General features: G+C 44.0%; 1 protein-coding gene across 3 annotated transcripts in view; it reads left to right on the forward strand.

Annotated features, from left to right (window-relative positions):
* Positions 1-23,431, forward strand: part of LOC110516668 (lysosomal cobalamin transport escort protein LMBD1) — a 261,287-nt gene that overhangs the window by 74,079 nt on the left and 163,777 nt on the right. For all 3 annotated transcript variants that reach the window (XM_036960939.1, XM_036960940.1, XM_036960941.1), the window contains exons 5-6: positions 4-71; positions 20,795-20,883. In XM_036960939.1, coding sequence (XP_036816834.1) covers positions 4-71; positions 20,795-20,883 — 157 coding nt within the window. The remainder of the gene's footprint in view (positions 1-3; positions 72-20,794; positions 20,884-23,431) is intronic.

The raw sequence follows: 23,431 nt of genomic DNA on the forward strand, positions 1-23,431 counted from the left end.
CAGCAAGTGAAAAATGCTCTGAAATACACAATTGGATTCATCATCGTCTGTGCAGCACTGCTATTAATTGGGTAAGTACTATGAGACATTGGCACCCACCCTATTCCCTATTTAGTGCACAACATTTGACCAGGGCCTGCATAGCGATGTCTATAATAACAAGGAATAGTGTTCCATTTTGGACACAGCCATAGATGGTGGGGAGAGGTGTGTACAACATGTCATTATAATCGCTTAATGAGCAAGGTGTTTTCCTCTTCAAGGAAATCAAAGTTGTTTAAACTGCCATCTGTTCAGCCATGAGCAGCCAGACATCACAGAAAAAAGTCCTCTTCCACCAGAGTAGTTGTGAAACTCCTGGGTTCTTCTACTGGTTCAGTCTAACTTCACAACTCTGGAGCTTTAGTCATGTTCCTGTCTGTTATAGTTACTGTCCCAAGATGCCCTCTGTTATAGTTACTGTCCCAAGATGTCCTCTGCTATAGTTACTGTCCCAAGATGCCCTCTGTTATAGTTCCTGTCCCAAGATGCCCTCTGTTATAGTTACTGTCCCAAGATGTCCTCTGCTATAGTTACTGTCCCAAGATGCCCTCTGTTATAGTTACTGTCCCAAAATGTCCTCTGCTATAGTTACTGTCCCAAGATGCCCTCTGCTATAGTTACTGTCCCAAGATGTCCTCTGCTATAGTTACTGTCCCAAGATGCCCTCTGTTATAGTTACTGTCCCAAGATGCCCTCTGCTATAGTTACTGTCCCAAGATGCCCTCTGTTATAGTTACTGTCCCAAGATGTCCTCTGCTATAGTTACTGTCCCAAGATGTCCTCTGCTATAGTTACTGTCCCAAGATGCCCTCTGCTATAGATACTGTCCCAAGATTCCCTCTGTTATAGTTACTGTCCCAAGATGCCCTCTGCTATAGTTACTGTCCCAAGATGCCCTCTGTTATAGTTACTGTCCCAAGATGCCCTCTGTTATAGTTACTGTCCCAACATAACCTCTGTTATAGTTACTGTCCCAAGATGTCCTCTGTTATAGTTACTGTCCCAAGATGCCCTCTGCTATAGTTACTGTCCCAAGATGCCCTCTGCTATAGTTACTGTCCCAAGATGTCATCTGCTATAGTTACTGTCCCAAGATGCCCTCTGCTATAGTTATTGTCCCAAGATGCCCTCTGCTATAGATACTGACCCAAGATGTGCTCTGCTATAGTTAATGTCCCAATATGCCCTCTGCTATAGTTATTGTCCCAAGATGCCCTCTGCTATAGATACTGACCCAAGATGTGCTCTGCTATAGTTACTGACCCAAGATGCCGTCTGCTATAGTTACTGTCCCAATATGTCCTCTGCTATAGTTACTGTCCAAAGATGTCATCTGCTATAGTTAATGTCCCAATATGCCCTCTGCTATAGATATTGACCCAAGATGTGCTCTGCTATAGTTACTGTCCCAAGATGCCCTCTGCTATAGTTACTGTCCCAAGATGCCCTCTGTTATAGTTACTGACCCAAGATGTGCTCTGCTATAGTTACTGACTCAAGATGCCCTCTGCTATAGTTATTGCCCCAATATGCTTAACCTTATGTGGAGGGACATCTGAGTTCCTAGCCCGCATCCCCAGCACCCAACCTCAGCTTCCAGCCCCATCCTGAGCACTCATCCCCAGCACCCAACCTCAGCTCCCAGACCCATCCCGAGCACTTATCCCCAGCACCCAACCTCAGCTCCCATCCCCACCCCAGCACCCATCCTCAGCTCCCATCCCATCCCCAGCACCCAACCTTTCTCCCATCCCCACCCCAGCACCCAACCTCAGCTCCCATCCCCACCCCAGCACCCATCCTCAGCTCCCATCCCATCCCCACCCCCAGCACCCAACCTTTCTCCCATCCCCACCCCAGCACCCATCCTCAGCTTCCATCCCATCCCCACCCCCAGCACCCATCCTCAGCTCCCATCCCCACCCCCAGCACCCATCCTCAGCTCCCATCCCCACCCCCAGCACCCATCCTCAGCTCCCAGCCCCACCCCCAGCACCCATCCTCAGCTCCCATCCCCACCCCAGTACCCATCCTCAGCTCCCATCCCCATCCCAGCACCCATCCTCAGCTCCCATCCCCACCCCAGCACCCATCCTCAGCTCCCATCCCCACCACAGCACCCATCCTCAGCTCCCATCCCCACCCCAGTACCCATCCTCAGCTCCCATCCCCACCCCCAGCACCCATCCTCAGCTCCCATCCCCACCCCAGTACCCATCCTCAGCTCCCAGCCCCACCCCAGTACCCATCCTCAGCTCCCATCCCATCCCCACCCCCAGCACCCATCCTCAGCTCCCATCCCCACCCCAGTACCCATCCTCAGCTCCCAGCCCCACCCCAGTACCCATCCTCAGCTCCCATCCCATCCCCACCCCAGCACCCATCCTCAGCTCCCATCCCCACCACAGCACCCATCCCCACCCCAGTACCCATCCTCAGCTCCCAGCCCCATCTCTAGACTTATTTAATCACTGTCTCAGATAAAGCCATTGTGAACTGTCCCTTTCGTGATTAAGTGAAAGAAGACTTGATGCTTAAATCTATAGTGATACACAGTGGAAACCATGTCCCATTTAACCTCCAGTTTACTCTGTGTTGAACTGTGCCTGTGCAGCATAAACATAATGGATTTCTCCTAGCCACCAACACCACAGTAACATGCTTGCTGTTCAGGTCATGTAATGTAATGTAATGTTCGTTCAACCATTAAATGGCACTCTGATCCTATAGAGGAGGCTGCCTGGATTGGACGGTGGGTGGATAGAAACGTGTCATCCTAAATGGTACCCTATTCCCTACATAGTGCACTACTTTTGACCAGAGCCCTATGGGCCTTAGACAACATGTTGAGACACAGCCTAGGACGAGCCCACATGGTCCATTTCAAGTTGGAAAGTTTGGACTCTTTGGGATTCTTTAGACAGAAGCAATTTAGTGTCTATTTTACCTTTTTGAACCGTCAGCCCTTTGTACCTCTTTGTACCGGGGGATTGTTGTTCAGGTCTCTTGATGCGAGGCGACATGATGGCTTTTATCCTGCTCTGCCTCTCCTCTGCTTTCCTTTCCACTCCACTCATCTCCGCTCCTCTCTGTGTGATGCCCTGTGGTACAGGGAGACATCAGGCCCCTGTTTGGGTGACTGTTCATTCAAGGGCTTTGCTGCTTGAACACAGTCTTTTGTTTGCAGCCTGTCGTGACTGGTCTAGAGGGCTAGGCATGACTCAAAACTCCTAAAAATAACTATTGACCTTTCAGCTGTTGCTGATTCTTTAAACTTGGCCTTTTGAGGTGATTGTTCTTTTATAGGGTGGTCTACATTCAGCACGTTGTTTCTTAGTTGAATTGTTGATCCATAGACACAACATATTATACACTTTATTATTAGACATTATAAAGGCTCATACGTGCTTATAACAAGTTAAAAAGCATTATACTTGCAGGCTTCAAGGAAAGTATTGCCAATATTTATTTCTGAATCCAGCCTTGTTTTAAATGAGCTGTCATTATAGTAGGCCTAGGGTAAGGGTAGCCCACGGGGGGCTTGGGTTTTCAACACATCAAACGGGAAAACAGGCCATTGTTACAGGCAAATAACTTGTGTATACGGGGTTCACCGGTGTATTCCCAGAAGTTCTTCTCTCCTTTCATGATGCCCCTCATGATGGCATGGACACATGGAGGGGTTTTTGCACACGTCCTAAACAGGAGCTGCATGGCTAACATAATGTACACCTATCTACACTACATAGATAACATACATATTTTGTATATATTTTTATTTGACCTTTTTTAAAACTGTTTATTCAGTTTTACACACAAGACAACACGAAACAATATAAATAATATACTCAACTAGATTTTTTTTTAAATAAAATAAAATGAGCTTTAAAGATACCGTACTTTAGACAAGTTAAACACACCGGGCAGAAGGCTACAAATGTTAAAGGGCAATCTGTAGTACAGGGAGAGAGCTATTGTTCTTGTAAACAGTCAAGGGATAGGGGTGGAGAAATGCAACCACTCACAGACAGTCATGGCCACAGACCGACCATCCACTGGACCCAAAATAAAGTTTACCTTGCTTTAACATTTTATTTGTATTTTTATGTAAGCGTGAACAAAATGTTTTAAAAAAACTCGGCAAAACAAGCTCACATTTTAGTCTCTGACCGGGCAACAAGGCATCCGCAGGTCACAATCAATAAGCACATCATCAACCTTAATTACCCCCCCCCCCCCCCAAAAAAAAAAAAAAAACCCACAAAGAAATGTTCATCCAACCCTTAAGTCACAGGGGAGTCAAATACAGACTTATTTTAGTTTTAATATGAATGCCATCAGAGGATGGACTGTTTGAAGTAAGACCGGAATGGAGCCCAAGCCTCATAAAACAGTTTGGGGTTCCCACGTGTATTGAATTTTTTCTAGTTTCAGAGAGCACAACACATCTCTAACCGAATATTTATAAGATGGGGGAGCTGCCATCTTCCAGTTCTGTATTATTAGCCGTCTAGCTAAAAGAGTTGTAAAGCAACAGTGTTCAACTGGATTCTTGACAGGGGGGTACCTATGGGCAGTACTCCACATCTAGAAGAGTGTCATATAGAGTGCTCAAAAAAATAAAGGCAACACTTAAACAACACAATGTAACTCCAAGTCAATCACACCTCTGTGAAATCAAACTGTCCACTTAGGAAGCAACACTGATTGACAATAAATTGCACATGCTGTTGTGCAAGTGGAATAGACAATAGGTGGAAATGATAGGCAATTAGCAAGACACCCCCAATAAAGGAGTGGTTCTGCAGGTGGTGACCACAGACCACTTCTCAGTTCCTATGCTTCCTGGCTGATGTTTTGGTCACTTTTGAATGCTGGCGGTGCTTTCACTCTAGTGGTAGCATGAGACGGAGTCTACACCCCACACAAGTGGCTCAGGTAGTGCAGCTCATCCAGGATGGCACATCAATGCGAGCTGTGGCAAGAAGGTTTGCTATGTCTGTCAGCGTAGTGTCCAGAGCATGGAGGCGCTACCAGGAGACAGACCAGTACATCAGGAGACGTGGAGGAGGCCATAGGAGGGCAACAACCCAGCAGCAGGACCGCTACCTCCGCCTTTGTGCAAGGAGGAGCAGGAGGAGCACTGCCAGAGCCCTGCAAAATGACCTCCAGTAGGCCACACATGTGTACGTGTCTGCTCAAACGGTCAGAAACAGACTCCATGAGGGTGGTATGAGGGCCCGACGTCCACAGGTGGGGGTTGTGCTTACAGCCCAACACCGTGCAGGACGTTTGGCATTTGCCAGAGAACACCAAGATTGGCAAATTCGCCACTGGCGCCCTGTGCTCTTCACAGATGAAAGCAGGTTCACACTGAGCACATGTGACAGACGTGACAGAGTCTGGAGACGCCGTGGAGAACGTTCTGCTGCCTGTAACATCCTCCAGCGTGACCAGTTTGGCGGTGGGTCAGTCATGGTGTGGGATGGCATTTCTTTGGGGGGCCGCACAGCCCTCCATGTGCTCGCCAGAGGTAGCCTGACTGCCATTAGGTACCGAGATGAGATCCTCAGACCCCTTGTGAGACCATATGCTGGTGCGGTTCGCCCTGGGTTCCTCCTAATGCAAGACAATGCTAGACCTCATGTGGCTGGAGTGTGTCAGCAGTTCCTGCAAGAGGAAGGCATTGATGCTATGGACTGGCCCGCCCGTTCCCCAGACCTGAATCCAATTGAGCACATCTGTGACATCATGTCTCGCTCCATCCACCAACGCCACGTTGCACCACAGACTGTCCAGGAGTTGGTGGATGCTTTAGTCCAGGTCTGCGAGGAGATCCCTCCGGAGACCATCCGCCACCTCATCAGGAGCATGCCCAGGCGTTGTAGGGAGGTCATACAGGCACGTGGAGGCCACACACACTACTGAGCCTCATTTTGACTTGTTTTAAGGACATTACATCAAAGTTGGATCAGCCTGTAGTGTGGTTTTCCACTTTAATTTTGAGTGTGACTCCAAATCCAGACCTCCATGGGTTGATAAATTTGATTTCCATTGATAATTTTTGTGTGATTTTGTTGTCAGCATTTTCAACTATGTAAAGGAAAAAGTATTTAATAAGAATATTACATTCATTCAGATCTAGGATGTGATATTTTAGTGTTCCCTTTTTATTTTTTTGAGCAGTGTATATATATCAGAGAAGCATTTAAATATTAATTCCCAGAAACCTGACACTTTATGACAGCCCCAAAAGAGCTAAACGAGGATGAATGCACCCTGTGCAGCAACAGATTCCCAGGGGTTTTCCCCAAGTTCCTCCCCCAAATCCTTTTCCCATTGAGTCTTTAAAGGCACCAAAGAAGGGTTCTGTAAGTCAATGATTGCAAATACATCTGAAATTGCTCCCCTAGGAATCTTCTTCAGCTCAAAGATGCTCTCTATAGCTGTATTCGCAGGTCTATGGGGAAATTCAGGTGTGTTAGCTCTGACAAAGTTCCGAGTCTGGAGATAGCGGAAAAAGTGGGATTGGGGGAGGTTGAACTTTTCCTGTAGCTGAGGAAAAGAGGCAAATGTATCATCAAATAATAATTGGGCTAGTGAGGAGAGGCCTAGTGAGTACCAGATGGCAAAAAGCCCCATCATTCAAAGATGGAGGAAATAAAATGTTCTGATTGGGCCTGATAGAGAAAAGCCTCGGAGGCTAAAGGCTAAACGGAACTGATTTCAAGTTGTAAGAGACTGCTTTACAATTGGGTTGACACACCTTTTGCCTAGGGACACTGGGAGAGATGAGCACAACACAGAAGAAAGTGCAGCATGTTTACACGATTCAGACTTCAACTGGACCCAGAGTGGTCTAGGGCCAGTAGGATCAGCTTGTAGCCAGTACAAAAGGGTTCTGAAATTTGCAGCCCAATAGTATGTCTGGAAATTTAGTAGAGCTAAACCACCTTAGGCTTCTGTGAATGCGTTCTACCAATCCGTTGTACCTTGCCATCCCAAATAAAATACATTAATGTTTGATCCAGTGAATTAAATAAAAGATTTTGGAACAAAAATGGGTAAACATGGAAATAAATATAAAAATTTGGGCAACACATTCATTTTAATGACATTAATCCTTCCGATAAGAGAAAGAGGTAGCGAATTCCAAAAAGTTAAATATTGTTTCAAACTCTCTGCTAGAGCAACAAAGTTTTCCTGAAACAAATTAGAATATTTCCTTGTCACTTTAACTCCCAAGTAAGTGAATTGATCCCGGACAATCCTAAACTGAAAACTTGTAAAAGAGCACTTTAAAGCAGCCTTATTTACAGGAAAAAGCTCACTCTTGCCTAGATTCAGCTTGTACCCTGAGATTGATCCAAACTTTTTAAGAACAGATAAGGCACGTGGCAATCAGGGTTGGAGATAAACAAAAGGAGGTCGTCAGCATATAGCGAGACTTTCTGCTCCCAGCCCGCCCTGATTATACCTTGAATGGCATCATCAGAGCGTAGTGCAATGGCGAGAGGCTCGATTGCCAAAGCAAACAACAACGGGGAGAGTGGACAACCCATTCTGGATCCGCGGTGCAAGGGAAAATAGTCAGAGGACAAGTTATTAGTTCGTACCGAAGCCATGGGGGAAAAATAAAGAATCTTTATCCACACAATGAATTTGAGTCTATAAAATCTATAAAGGGCAGCTGTTAGGTAGTCCCACTCAACGCGGTCAAAAGCTTTTTCCGCATCAAGTGAGACCACCACCTCCGGGTCCCCCGACGCTGGGGAGTACAGTATATTCATAAGGCGTCTAATATTGAAAAACAAATGCCTATTTCTCACAAAGCCAGTCTGGTCAGAGTGTATTACTTGGTGCAGCGAGCCTTCCATACGGATGGCTAAAAGCTTGGCTATGATTTTGTAATCACAGTTTAAAAGCGAGATTGGGCTATAGGCTCCACATTCCAGGGGGTCTTTGTTTTTCTTTAATAGTAATGAAATTGAAACCTGATAAAGACTAGGCGGTAGCTTTGAGGTATTAAGGCACTCTGCATATAATCGAGACCAGAATGGGCAAAGCAGACCAGAAAACTTCCTGTAAAATTTGGTTGGAAAACCGTCCGGACCTGGTGATTTACCACTTTTCATTGCGGACACTGCTGTTACAATCTCCTCAGGTGTAAATTCTTCTTCTAGACAGTCATGGGAGTCTGTATCAATTGAAGGCATATTCATGCCATTGAAGACTGAATCAATCAGCAAAGGCTCTTGAGGAGATTCAGAGGTGTATAGCGCAGAATAAAATGTATTTATAACTGTGCTTGAACTTGATCTCTTTATGTATAACTGTGGGTCTTTATTTGTGGGATTAAACGTGATGCCTCAGATTTACAGATCTGATGTGCAGGGAGTTTACTGGCCTTGTCGCCTTGTTCATACACTCTGTACCGAGCTCGCAAGAGTAACTGTTCAGCTTGCCTGGTAGAAAGCTCATCAAATTCAGATTGGAGTAGTTGGCGCTCTTTATGCAGATCAGAGGAAGGATATGTAGCATACCTCTCATCCAATGTGGCTATGGATTCGCTCAGGTCCCGAAGTCGCTGAGAGCGAACTTTGTTTTGGTTGGTTGTATAAGAAATAATTTGGCCACGTAGGTATGCTTTGAGAGACTCCCATATGGTAGAGCAGGACATACCTGGCGTTGAAATAGTGTACTAGGAATAAGGTGATTTCAGTAGAAATTGACAAACTTCTTATCTGAGAGTAAAATGGGGTTAAGACCCCATTCATAACACATAGGAGGTCGCTGTGGAAACTCTAGTTCAAGCACTAATGGTGAACGGTCAGAAATAACAATACTCTCGGAAGTTCACCGCCGAAGGTTAGGCAGAAGTTTTTTGTCCAAAAAGAAGTCATCAATGTTTGATGAACATGAGAATAAAAGGAATACTGTCTATCTGTAGGGTGTAGGAAACGCTAGGCCTTAAGCATAGCATATTTCTGAAGAAAAGATTGAATAAGTAGGGCGCATTTAGATGGGCCTGTAGTTCTTCGTGAGGACTTGTCAAGAACTGGGGACATTGTACAGTTGAAATCCCCCCCTAAAATCAACAAATGAGAATCTAAATTGGGTATAGCAGATAAAAAGGAAGAAATGAAACTTGTGCCATCCCAATTGGGAGCATAAACACTAGCCCTCACAAGAGGGGTAGAAAATAGTTTACCGGTTACTATGACGTTTTGTCCCTTAGGATCAGCAATAACCTCAGAAGCTACAAAGGGAGTAGATTTATCGACCAAAATGGCAGCACCTCTTGATTTACTATGAAAGTTTGAGTGGAACACTTGACCTACCCAGTCCCTACTCATCCTAAAATGCTCACCAGTCCTCAAATGAGTCTCTTGTAGAACTGCAACATTTGCATTCAAACCTTTTTAAGTGTGTCAACACCCTCTTACGCTTCACAGGGTTGTTAACCCCTTTGATGTTCCACGAAATGCACTTGATCATATTATTTTGGCCACCCTGGGCACTCCCGTTATACAACCCTGTCATTAGAGTATAGATCAGAAAAGCAATGAGTACCCCAAAAACCCCAGAATAAATTGTCTCAGAGTAATAATGTACAGTGTAAGATATTTGGAAAAAGTACAGAAAAAAACCCTAAAAAGACAGAATGACAACACTAGAACTAAACAATTCAACCTCCTTCCTCCCCCAAACCACCTCCCCCATCCCAGACAGTACCTCCCCAAACGAGGTACAAGCCTAAATAGAACGTGTTCTCTTCACACAGTATGTCTATGAGAGTGTGAGCCATAGCCTCATCCGGAGACTCTAATGTGTAGTCTTTACCATTATGAGATAGCGATAAACGGCCGGGAATCGCAGTCCATACTTCACACCTGGATGGTGTAGTAGTAGTCATTTGGCCTGCCCGAAAGCTGTGCGCTGCTTGGAAATAGTGGCGGAGTAGTCCTGGTAGATGGAGAAGCTCTGTCGTTGAAAGCTCAGAGTGGTATTGCCGGCTCGTCTGAGAATCTCCATCTTCTCATGGAAAAAGTGCACTCGAAGAATTATGTCACGGGGCTTTGGGCGCAGAGACCGGTGGGCACGATCAATCAGGGGCTTCTCATCCAAGGCAAGAACATCCTTCAGCAGCCCAGAAACGAAATCCGTGGCGCGAGGCATTTCCGCTGATTCTGGGACTGATACCAGTCTCAGTTTATTGAGGCGAGAGAATCCCTCTAAACTCACACAACTCTCCTGCACCTTTTTCAAATTCACAGCCAGGTGTTTCACGTCAGCTTCCAGGGCGGTGGTTAAGTCGGAGACATTGGTAGCGGAGGTCTCCAGTGCTGCACTCATTGTATTGTGCAAATCTGTTGTTGTTTTGACTGATGTGATTGCTGGCACCGTCTTGTTCCGCAGGATGGTTAGATCTGCTTTTAAAGTATAAGAAGCCTCCTGTATTTGTGCCTCAATCATAGCAACTACCTTCGTTTTCATTCCAACTATCTCAGAGTGTAGTAGTTTGATTGCCACGAGAATGTTCATTTCAGCGCCGTCAGGCCAAGTCGCACCCCCAGGTTAAGTGTGAGTCCCCTGGCCCTCAAACTCAGGAGAGAGTGATGAGAGTGGGTCTTGTGGGCCGGGTTTTCTCAAAGTCATGTTTTTGGCCTCATGTTCCGTCGACATTCGAAAGCAAAGTAGTCTTGGTTTTTACGGATAGGGATCACCAAACTAATATTTGAAAATAAATACGGTTCTGCTGCAGAATTCACATAAACTTTAAGAATACTGCTGGAGCAAACGGAGAACACGTCAGTCACACATGGCGTCCCTCCAACCTCCCTACCTTTTATTTGACAAGGCAATTCAGTTAAGAACTCATTTTTATTTACAATGACGGCCTACCAAAAGGCAAATGGCCTCCTGCAGGGACAGGGGCTGGGATAAAAAAATGTATAGGACAAAACACACATCAAGACAAGAGAGACAACACTACATAACGAGAGACCTAAGACAACAGCATAGCATGACAGCAACACATAACAACACAGCATGTCAGCAACTCATGACAACACAGCATGGTAGCAACACAACATGACAAAAACATGGCAGCAGCACAACATGGTAGCAACACAAAACATGGTACAAACATTATTGAACACAGATAACAGCACAAAGGCAAGAAGGTAGAGACAACAATGCATCACACGAAGCAGCCACAAGTGTCAGTAAGAGTGTCCATGATTGAGTCTTTGAATTAAGAGATGGAGATAAAACTGTTCAGTTTGAGTGTTTTTTTTGCAGCTCGTTCCAGTCGCTAGCTGCAGCGAACTGAAAAGAGGAGCGACCCAGGGAGGCGTGTGCTTTGGGGACGTTTAACAGAATGTGACTGGCAGAACGGTGTTGTATGTGGAGGATGAGGGCTGCAGTAGATATCTCAGATAGGGGGGAGTGAGGCCTAAGAGGGTTTTATAAATAAGCATCAACCAGTGGGTCTTGCGACGGGTTTACAGAGATGACCAGTTTACAGAGGAGAGTAGAGTGCAGTGATGTGTCCTATAAGGAGCATTGGTGGCAAATCTGATGGCCAAATGGTAAAGAACATCTAGCCACTCGAGGACACCCTTACCTGCTGATCTATAAATTATGTCTCCATAATCTAGCATGGGTAGGATGGTTATCTGAATCAGGGTTAGTTTGGCAGCAGGGGTGAAAGAGGAGTGATTACGATAGAGGAAACAAAGTCATTCCATTACTGTTGCACATTGCTGTTGTTCCACATTAGGCTAATTTACACATTACTGTTGTTCCACATTGGTTTTATCTACACATTACTGTTGTTCCACATTAGGCTAATCTACATATTACTGTTGTTCCACATTAGGCTAATCTACATATTACTGTTGTTCCACATTAGGCTAATCTACATATTACTGTTGTTCCACATTAGTCTACTCTACACATTACTGTTGTTCCACATTAGTGTTGTTCCATGTTCATATTGGCAGTGTGCATCATGGCTAGATAGGCTGTGTTTCTGCTGTCAAAATTCATGCCATAACCAACCACGTTACCACTAAAACCAGGATGGTGAATCATTCTAATACATTTGACTTTATTAAATTAAACAAGCATTATTTTTTTTCAACAACAATAAATACATGTAAAATGTAATGATGTTAGAAAATGTCCAGGATAGAGATGACCTGCCACTGGCATTAAACACAACATGTGTTTCAAATCAAACTCTGTAGACTTTACTGTCAAATGCTTGCTTACAAGCCCTTAACCAACAGTGCAGTTCAAGAAGAGTTAAGAAAATATGTAACAAGTAGACTAAAATAAAAAGTAATAATTAAAAGTAACACAATAAGAATGACAATAACGAGGCTATAAACAGGGGGCACCGGTACCGAGTCAGTGTGTGGGGGTACAGGTTAGTTGAGGTAATTTGTACATGTAGGTGGGGGTGAAGTGACTATGCATAGATAATCAACAGTGAGTAGCAGCAGTGTACAAAAAGAGAGAGGGGGGGGGGGGGGGGGGGGGGGGGTCAATGTAAATTGTCCAGTAGTGATTTTATTAATTGTTCAGCAGTAGAAGATGTTCAGGAGCCTTTTGGTCCTAGAATTGGCACTCCGGTACTGCTTGCCGTGCGGTAGCAGAGAAAACAGTCTATAACTTGTGTGACTGGAGTCTCTGACAATTTTATGGGCTTTCTTCTGACCTCGCCTATTGTATAGGTCCTGGATGGCAGGAAGCTTGGCCCCAGTGATGTACTGGGCCATTCGCACTACCCTCTATAGCGCCTTACAGTCAGATGCCGAACAGTTGCCATACCAGGCGGTGATGCAACCGGTCAGGATGCTCTCCATGGTGCAGCTGTAGAACCTTTTGAGGATCTGGGGACCCATGCCAAATCTTTTCAGTCTCCTGAGGGGGAATAGGTTTTGTCGTGTCCTCTTCACGACTGTCGCGGTATGTTTGGACCATGATATTTTTGTTGGTGACGTGGACACCAAGGTAACTCTCGACCCGCTCCACTACAGCCCCTTTGATGTTAATGGGGGCCTGTTCGGCTCGCCTTTTCCTGTAGTCCACGATCAGCTCCTTTGTCTTGCTCACATTGAGGGAGAGGTTTTTGTCCTGGCACCACACTGCCAGTTCTCTGACCTCCTACCTAGAGGCCGTCTCATCGTTGTCGGTGATCAGCCCTACCACTGTTGTGTCGTCAGCAAACTTAATGATGGTGTTGGAGTTGTTTGGCCACGCAGTCGTGGGTGAACAGGGAATATAGGAGGGGACTAAGTACACACCCCTGAGGGGCCCCAGTGTTAAGGATCAGCGTGGCAGACATGTTGTTGCTTACTCTTACCAACTGGGAGTGGCCCGTCAGGAAGTCCAGGGTCCAGTTGCAGAGAGAGGTGTTTAGTCCGAGAGTCCTGGGCACTATGGTGTTGAATGCTGAGCTGTTGTCAAGGAACAGTATTCTCACATAGGTGTTCCTTTTGTCCAGGTGAGGAGGGGCAGTGTGGAGTGCGATTGAGATTGCGTCATCTATTGGGGCGGTATGCAAATTAGAGTGGGTCTAGGGTGTCTGGGAGGATGCTGTTTATGTGAGCCATGACCAGCTTTTCAAAGCACTTCATGGCTACCGACGTGAGTGCCACGGGGCGATAATCATTTAGGCAGGTTACCTTTGCTTCCTTGGGCACAGGGACAATGGTGGTCTGCTTGAAACATGTAGGTATTACACACTCGGTCAGGGAGAGGTTGAAAATGTCAGTGAAGGCACTTCACAGTTGGTCTGCACATGATTTGAGTACACGTCCTGGTAATCCGTCTGGTCCAGCGGCTTTGTAAATGCTAACCTTTTTAAAGGTTTTGTTAACATCGGCTGCCGAGAGCGTTATCACATAGTTATCCAAAACAGCTGGTGCTCTCGTGCATGCTTCAGTGTTGCTTGCCTCGACACGAGCATAAAAGGCATTTAGCTCGTCTGGTAGGCTCGCGTCACTGGGTAGCTTGTGTCTGGGTATTCCTTTGTAATCCTTAATAGTCTTCAGGCCCTGCCATATCCGTCGAGCATCCGAGCAGGTGTAGTAGGATTCAATCTTAATCGCGTATTGACGCTTTGCTTGTTTGATGGTTCGTCTGAGGGCATAGAGGGATTTCTTATAAGCGTCCGAATTAGGCTCCCGCTCCTTGAAAGCGGCAGCTCTAGCCTTTAGCTCGATGTGATGTTGCCTGGGATCCATGGCTTCTGGTTGGGATATGTACGTACTGTCCCTGTGGGGACGGCGTCGTCAATGCACTTCCATGTATGCTGGTGACTCAACCATATACGCGTCAGTCACCACAGCTAATGAAGTCACTGAAACCTTTAACAAGGAGTTGTTTTAGAGTGGGTGGCCAATAATAAACTAGTCCTGAACATCTCTAAAACTAAGAACATAGACCTCAGCTGAATCTGGTAATGAATGATGTGGCTGTTGAGGAGACTAAATTACTTGGTGTTACCTTAGATTGTAAATTGTCGTGGTCAAAACATTTAGATTCAATGGTTGTAAAGAGGTATGTACTTAATAAAGAAATGCTCAGCTTTTTTGACACCAAAAAGCAAGTCCTGCAGGCTCTAGTTTTATCTTATCTTGATTATTGTCCAGTCATGTGGTCGAGATCTGCAAAGAAATACCTAGTTAAGCTGCATCTGGCCCAGAACAAAGCGGCACTTCTTGCTCTTCATTGTAATCAGAGTGCTGATATAAATACTATGCATGTCAGTCTCTCTCGGCTAAGACTTGAGGAAAGACTGACTTCTTGTTTTTATAACAAACGACTGATTTCTTGTTTTCATAAGAAACAATGTTTTGGAAGTTCCCTAATGTTTGCGTAGTCAACTTACACACAGCTCTGACACACACTTACCCCACCAGACATGCCACCCGGGGTCTTTTCACAGTCCCCAGGTCCAGAACAAATTCAAGAAAACGTACAGTATTTTACAGAGCCATTACAGAGTGCATGGAACTCCCTTCCATCTTATATAGTGAACAGCCAAACCTTGTCAGACCAGCTGTCATCGTTGGTGTCGGCTAATGGGGTTCCTAATAAATCAAATCAAATCAAAACCAGCTTTTGGTTGTTCTTAAATATCAGCGCTGCCTGAAATTAGCACTCTGGATCATGTTTTTAAGGACACACTTAAAATATTTCCACCCCTCCCATCTGACCGCAAGTGTGATGATATTAAACAGGTCTATTACTAATCCTTGCACAACAGTTTGAAAATAGCACAGTGCTGGCTTTAACAGGTCGACATTGCCCGCGAACGTGGTTTGGCACTAGCAATGTGTTAACGCCAGCAAAAAATAGATCCTGGGATCCTAAATAGCACATATTCCCTAATTAGTGCACTACTTTTGACCAGAGTCCTATGGGCACTAGGGGCCCTGGAAACAAGTAGTGCACTGTAAAGGGAATGGGGTGCCATTTGGGTCGTAGTTTAAACGTCATAATTAGATGAATTGCCTGTTAATTATGAAAGTAATTGGATGGGTAGGACGGGCTGCGGTGGAGAAGGTAAAGGTCTCAACAATAGACTGCAAGAAAAACTATGAGTTCAAGGCCTTGTTTTGGTTTGTACACAAACAAACAGATAAATAGACAAATAAAGAAATGAATCATTCTGTTATCTATTGATTAGATTTGGGTAGTGTGAAAAGCATTGTCAAAGCTACAACCTACTCTCACTTTAAAGGATTTCATTGCATTTATTTCAAGACGTTGTGCTACTAAACCCTCTACCAATAGTCATTGAGGCTGTTGCTGCTACTAAACCCTCTACCAATAGTCATTGTTGCTGCTACTAAACCCTCTACCAATAGTCATTGATGTTGTTGTCACTACTTAACTGTCTACCAATAGTCATTGATGTTGTTGTCACTACTTAACTGTCTACCAATAGTCATTGATGTTGTTGTCACTACTTAACTGTCTACCAATAGTCATTGATGTTGTTGTCACTACTTAACCCTCTACCAATAGTCATTGATGTTGTTGTCACTACTAAACTGTCTACCAATAGTCATTGATGTTGTTGTCACTACTAAACCCTCTACCAATAGTCATTGATGTTGTTGTCACTACTAAACTGTCTACCAATAGTCATTGATGTTGTTGCCACTACTTAACCCTCTACCAATAGTCATTAATGTTGCCACTACTAAACTCTCTACCAATAGTCATTGATGTTGTTGTCACTACTAAACTGTCTACCAATAGTCATTGAGGCTGTTGCTGCTACTAAACCCTCTACCAATAGTCATTGTTGCTGCTACTAAACCCTCTACCAATAGTCATTGATGTTGTTGTCACTACTAAACTGTCTACCAATAGTCATTGATGCTGTTGCCACTACTAAACCCACTACCAATAGTCATTGATGTTGTTGTCATTACTAAACCCTCTACCAATAGTCATTAATGTTGCCACTACTAAACTCTCTACCAATAGTCATTGATGCTGTTGCAGCTACTAAACCCTCTACCAATAGTTATTGATGCTGTTGCAGCTACTAAACCCTCTACCAATAGTCATTGATGTTCTTGTCACTACTAAACTGTCTACCAATAGTCATTGATGTTGTTGTCACTACTAGACTGTCTACCAATAGTCATTGATGTTGTTGTCACTACTAAACTGTCTACCAATAGTCATTGATGCTGTTGCTGCTACTAAACCCTCTACCAATAGTCATTGAGGCTGTTGCTGCTACTAAACCCTCTACCAATAGTCATTGTTGCAGCTACTAAACCCTCTACCAATAGTCATTGTTGCTGCTACTAAACCCACTACCAATAGTCATTGTTGCAGCTACTAAACCCACTACCAATAGTCATTGACGCTGTTGCTGCTACTAAACCCACTACCAATAGTCATTGATGTTGTTGCTGCTACTAAACCCACTACCAATAGTCATTGTTGCTGCTACTAAATCCTCTACCAATAGTCATTGTTGCTGCTACTAAACCCTCTACCAATAGTCATTGATGTTGTTGCTGCTACTAAACCCACTACCAATAGTCATTGTTGCTGCTACTAAACCCTCTACCAATAGTCATTGATGCTGTTGCAGCTACTAAACCCACTACCAATAGTCATTGTTGCTGCTACTAAACCCACTACCAATAGTCATTGATGTTGTTGCCACTACTTAACCCTCTACCAATAGTCATTAATGTTGCCACTACTAAACTCTCTACCAATAGTCATTGATGTTGTTGTCACTACTAAACTGTCTACCAATAGTCATTGAGGCTGTTGCTGCTACTAAACCCTCTACCAATAGTCATTGTTGCTGCTACTAAACCCTCTACCAATAGTCATTGATGTTGTTGTCACTACTAAACTGTCTACCAATAGTCATTGATATTGTTGTCACTACTGAACTGTCTACCAATAGTCATTGATGCTGTTGCAGCTACTAAACCCTCTACCAATAGTCATTGTTGCAGCTACTAAACCCTCTACCAATAGTCATTGTTGCTGCTACTAAACCCTCTACCAATAGTCATTGTTGCAGCTACTAAACCCTCTACCAATAGTCATTGTTGCTGCTACTAAACCCTCTACCAATAGTCATTGTTGCTGCTATTAAACCCTCTACCAATAGTCATTGTTGCTGCTACTAAACCCACTACCAATAGTCATTGTTAAGGTCTAAGGTCTTCGAAAGCCAAGTCAACAAACAGATTACCGACCATTTTGAATCTCACCATACCTTCTCTGCTATGCAATCTGGTTTCAGAGCTGGTCATGGGTGCACCTCAGCCACGCTCAAGGTCCTAAACGATATCTTAACCGCCATCGATAAGAAACATTACTGTGCAGCCGTATTCATTGATCTGGCCAAGGCTTTCGACTCTGTCAATCACCACATCCTCATCGGCAGACTCAACAGCCTTGGTTTCTCAAATGATTGCCTCGCCTGGTTCACCAACTACTTCTCTGATAGAGTTCAGTGTGTCAAATCTGAGGGCCTGTTGTCCGGACCTCTGGCAGTCTCTATGGGGGTACCACAGGGTTCAATTCTTGGACCGACTCTCTTCTCTGTATACATCAATGAGGTCGCTCTTGCTGCTGGTGAGTCTCTGATCCACCTCTACGCAGACGACACCATTCTGTATACTTCCGGCCCTTCTTTGGACACTGTGTTAACAACCCTCCAGGCAAGCTTCAATGCCATACAACTCTCCTTCCGTGGCCTCCAATTGCTCTTAAATACAAGTAAAACTAAATGCATGCTCTTCAACCGATCACTACCTGCACCTACCCGCCTGTCCAACATCACTACTCTGGACGGCTCTGACTTAGAATACGTGGACAACTACAAATACTTAGGTGTCTGGTTAGACTGTAAACTCTCCTTCCAGACCCATATCAAACATCTCCAATCCAAAGTTAAATCTAGAATTGGCTTCCTATTTCGCAACAAAGCATCCTTCACTCATGCTGCCAAACATACCCTTGTAAAACTGACCATCCTACCAATCCTCGACTTTGGCGATGTAATTTACAAAATAGCCTCCAATACCCTACTCAACAAACTGGATGCAGTCTATCACAGTGCAATCCGTTTTGTCACCAAAGCCCCATATACTACCCATCATTGCGACCTGTACGCTCTCGTTGGCTGGCCCTCGCTTCATACTCGTCGCCAAACCCACTGGCTCCATGTCATCTACAAGACCCTGCTAGGTAAAGTCCCCCCTTATCTCAGCTCGCTGGTCACCATAGCATCTCCCACCTGTAGCACACGCTCCAGCAGGTATATCTCTCTAGTCACCCCCAAAACCAATTCTTTCTTTGGCCGTCTCTCTTTCCAGTTCTCTGCTGCCAATGACTGGAACGAACTACAAAAATCTCTGAAACTGGAAACACTTATCTTCCTCACTAGCTTTAAGCACCAACTGTCAGAGCAGCTCACAGATTACTGCACCTGTACATAGCCCACCTATAATTTAGCCCTATCAACTACCTCTTTCCCAACTGTATTTAATTTATTTATTTATTTTGCTCCTTTGCACCCCATTATTTTTATTTCTACTTTGCACATTCTTCCATTGCAAAACTACCATTCCAGTGTTTTACTTGCTATATTGTATTTACCTTGCCACCAAGGCCTTTTTTTGCCTTTACCTCCCTTCTCACCTCATTTGCTCACATTGTATATAGACTTGTTTATACTTTATTATTGACTGTATGTTTGTTTTACTACATGTGTAACTCTGTGTTGTTGTATCTGTCAAACTGCTTTGCTTTATCTTGGCCAGGTCGCAATTGTAAATGAGAACTTGTTCTCAACTTGCCTACCTGGTTAAATAAAGGGAAAATAAATAAATAAATAAATAAAATTGTTGCTGCTACTAAACCCACTACCAATAGTCATTGTTGCTGCTACTAAACCCACTACCAATAGTCATTGTTGCTGCTACTAAACCCTCTACCAATAGTCATTGTTGCTGCTACTAAACCCACTACCAATAGTCATTGTTGCTGCTACTAAACCCACTACCAATAGTCATTGTTGCTGCTACTAAACCCACTACCAATAGTCATTGTTGCTGCTACTAAACCCACTACCAATAGTCATTGTTGCTGCTACTAAACCCACTACCAATAGTCATTGTTGCTGCTACTAAACCCACTACCAATAGTCATTGTTGCTGCTACTAAACCCTCTACCAATAGTCATTGTTGCTGCTACTAAACCCACTACCAATAGTCATTGTTGCTGCTACTAAACCCACTACCAATAGTCATTGTTGCTGCTACTAAACCCTCTACCAATAGTCATTGTTGCTGCTACTAAACCCTCTACCAATAGTCATTGTTGCTGCTACTAAACCCTCTACCAATAGTCATTATTGCTGCTACTAAACCCTCTACCAATAGTCATTGTTGCTGCTACTAAACCCTCTACCAATAGTCATTGTTGCTGCTACTAAACCCTCTACCAATAGTCATTGTTGCTGCTACTAAACCCTCTGCCAATGTGTAGTTGGATTAATGCTGTTGTTTTCCTGGAGAAATGAAATGGTCTGCCCTACTCAGCTAAGTAAATAACAGTGAAAGCCGTGATCCATTTAATTGCGGGTCCAAAAGAAATGAAACAGTAAATGAACTTTGTCATCAACCCTGAAGAAGGCTTTCAATACAGAAAATATGAATATTTCAATATTTCACTCCATCCTGTTGGTTTCAGTGGCAGGTGTTAGCTAGTCTCTCGACTCAGACTGGGGGGTATTTTTTGACATTCTGACAGTGAAGAGAGTTCCCTGAATACATTCCCTTCAATGCTAGGTAAATAAACTTGTCTAGCAGGGACAACTTTATGGAAATAGTGTATGTCAAACTAAAAGTTGTTTTGCACTGCTGATGATGCTGACGGCTGTTGATAGAAGGAATTATTATCAAGGGACGTAATCAAAACATTGTGTTTCCATTAAGAAATGCACTGGAGATACCCAACGTCATGGCTTCTCTAATACATTCACTTTACAAAGTAGGCTATCACATATTCTAACCTTATTTTAACTCGCCTGGTCCCAGATCTGTTTGTGCTGTATAGCCAACTTCCATCAGATCTGTTTGTGCTGTATAGCCAACTTCCATCAGATCTGGGATCAGGCTATATCATATTTTACTTCTAATAAAGCCAATGGTTTTAATGAATAGTATTTTTTTGCAGGGCCTTCGTTCCTCTTGAAGCCCCACCTAATCAGAATGGTACCCAGTGGGAAAAGATGCAGTATCTGTTTGAGGAGCTGGGGAACAACCGTAAGTATTGTCTGACTGGTAACACTTCACAGTAAGGTACACTTTAAATATCACTTTACAGTAAGGTACACTTTAAATATCACTTTACAGTAAGGTACGCTTTAAATAACACTTTACAGGTAGGTACGCTTTAAATAACACTTTACAGTAAGGTACACTTTAAATATAACTTTACAGTAAGGTATGCTTTAAATATCACTTTACAGTAAGGGACACTTTAAATAACACTTTACAGTAAGGTACACTTTAAATAACACTTCACAGTAAGGTACGCTTTAAATATCACTTTACAGTAAGGTATGCTTTAAATATCACTTTACAGTAAGGTACACTTTAAATAACACTTTACAGTAAGGTACACTTTAAATAACACTTTACAGTAAGGTACACTTTAAATAACACTTTACAGTAAGGTACACTTTATATAACACTTCACAGTAAGGTACACTTTAAATAACACTTTACAGTAAGGTACACTTTAAATAACACTTTACAGTAAGGTATGGTTTAAATAACACTTTACAGTAAGGTACACTTTAAATAACACTTTACAGTAAGGTACACTTTATATAACACTTTACAGTAAGGTACACTTTAAATAACACTTTACAGTAAGGTACACTTTAAATAACACTTTACAGTAAGGTACACTTTAAATATCACTTTGCAGTAAGGTACACTTTAAATACCGCTTCACAGTAAGGTACGCTTTAAATAACACTTTACAGTAAGGTACGCTTTAAATATCACTTTACAGTAAGGTATGGTTTAAATAACACTTTACAGTAAGGTACGCTTTAAATAACACTTTACAGTAAGGTATAGTTTAAATATCACTTTACATTTAGGTATGGTTTAAAAGTTGTACCAAAATGACAATTCTACAATTCCTAACAAAGTTTGAACTGTTTATAAGTGATTTATAAACTACATATTAACTGATTTAAACCTACTTATAAACCATTTACAGTCACTTCTTAATGTGATGTGTTACCACCTCACTTAGGCTCCAATGTGGCTTACACACTCAGTCCTTTGATCAGATAGCCCTCGTGAGCCCGCACATCACTCACTTGTCTCAGTGTGGTTGGTAATGAATCTCCATTCAGTGGTGGTATTGAAAAGCTGTATGGACCAGACAGAGCGATGGATGGATGGCTGACACAAGGCTGCATACTGAGGTGACGTGTGGACCTGGCAGAGGCAACATTTTCCCTCGTCAATGTCAACCATCCTCATTGTGCCACTCGCAACCATCTGTCTCCCGGAAAAAAAGGGAGAAAGCCTCCCTTGCTTTGATGTGTCACTCAAGAAAGACGGTTCTCTCTTCACTGCAGAACTGTGACGAGTATGACCCCTTCCCTCTATAGCAGTTCACACGTGTATATACATATATATATCTATTTCTCCTAACGTGACTTGCATTTGAATGTGCCAGTTCAAGTTGAGTGGTCGTCTATGATCCTCATATGTCTGCTGTCTGTGTGGGTCCATGTGAATGTCTATGTACACTGTATGTAGACCTAATGCCTGTGTACACTGTATGTAGACCTAATGCCTGTGTACACTGTATGTAGACCTAATGCCTGTGTACACTGTATTTAGACCTAATGCCTGTGTACACTGTATGTAGAACTATTGTCTATGTACACTGTATGTAGACCTAATGCCTGTGTACACTGTATGTAGTCCTAATGCCTGTGTACACTGTACTTGTTAGATCTTGGGCTTCCAGATAGTTGTGACAGAGCCAGCTTTATAGCCAACCAGGTGAATGAATAAGTTGGCCTTTAATGGTGGGTTTACAGTTGGAGCAGAGCATGAAGAGGCAGCAGCCGGGATCATGTTGTGTACAGCTCCAAAAGAGGAATCAGGAGGCTCTCTCTGCGCCGGAGCATCTGGGGATCAGGGGAGGAAGTTAACCCATCTGTCACACTCTTCCCACTGTGGCCTGCAGTCAGATCCTGGCCCTGCCCGCCTCTTCTACCTCTCCCGACCTCCCTTCTGATACCCATCCTACCCCTCAATTCCCTCTGACCCTCTCCTCACCCTTCCTGACTGTCCTCCCACCTCTCCCCTCTCTCCAACGCTTTCCTCACCCTTCCTGACTGTCCTCCCACCTCTCCCCTCTCTCCAACGCTTTCCTCACCCTTCCTGACTGTCCTCCCACCTCTCCCCTCTCTCCAACGCTTTCCTCACCCTTCCTGACTGTCCTCTCACCTCTCCCCTCTCTCTAAGCCTTTCCTCACCCTTCCTGACTCCTCCCACCTCTCCCCTCTCTCCAAGCCTTTCCTCACCCTTCCTGACTCCTCCCACCATGCCTGACCCCTTCCTCAGGGCTATTGATCTTCTACTGCAGCCTCCCTTCCTGTGGGGAAATGTCAGTGTTGCTCAGGAGGAAGCGTCTGTCCCCCAAATGGCACCCTAATTCCCTTCATAGTGCACTACTTTTGACCAGTGCCCTGTTTTAAAAGTAGTGTAATATACAGTATAGTGAATAGGGTGCAATTTGGGACCCATACAACATTAAGGCAGGATCATCCCTCTG

Source organism: Oncorhynchus mykiss, chromosome 23 (genome assembly GCF_013265735.2).
Source record: "Oncorhynchus mykiss isolate Arlee chromosome 23, USDA_OmykA_1.1, whole genome shotgun sequence".
Taxonomy (NCBI): domain Eukaryota; kingdom Metazoa; phylum Chordata; class Actinopteri; order Salmoniformes; family Salmonidae; genus Oncorhynchus; species Oncorhynchus mykiss.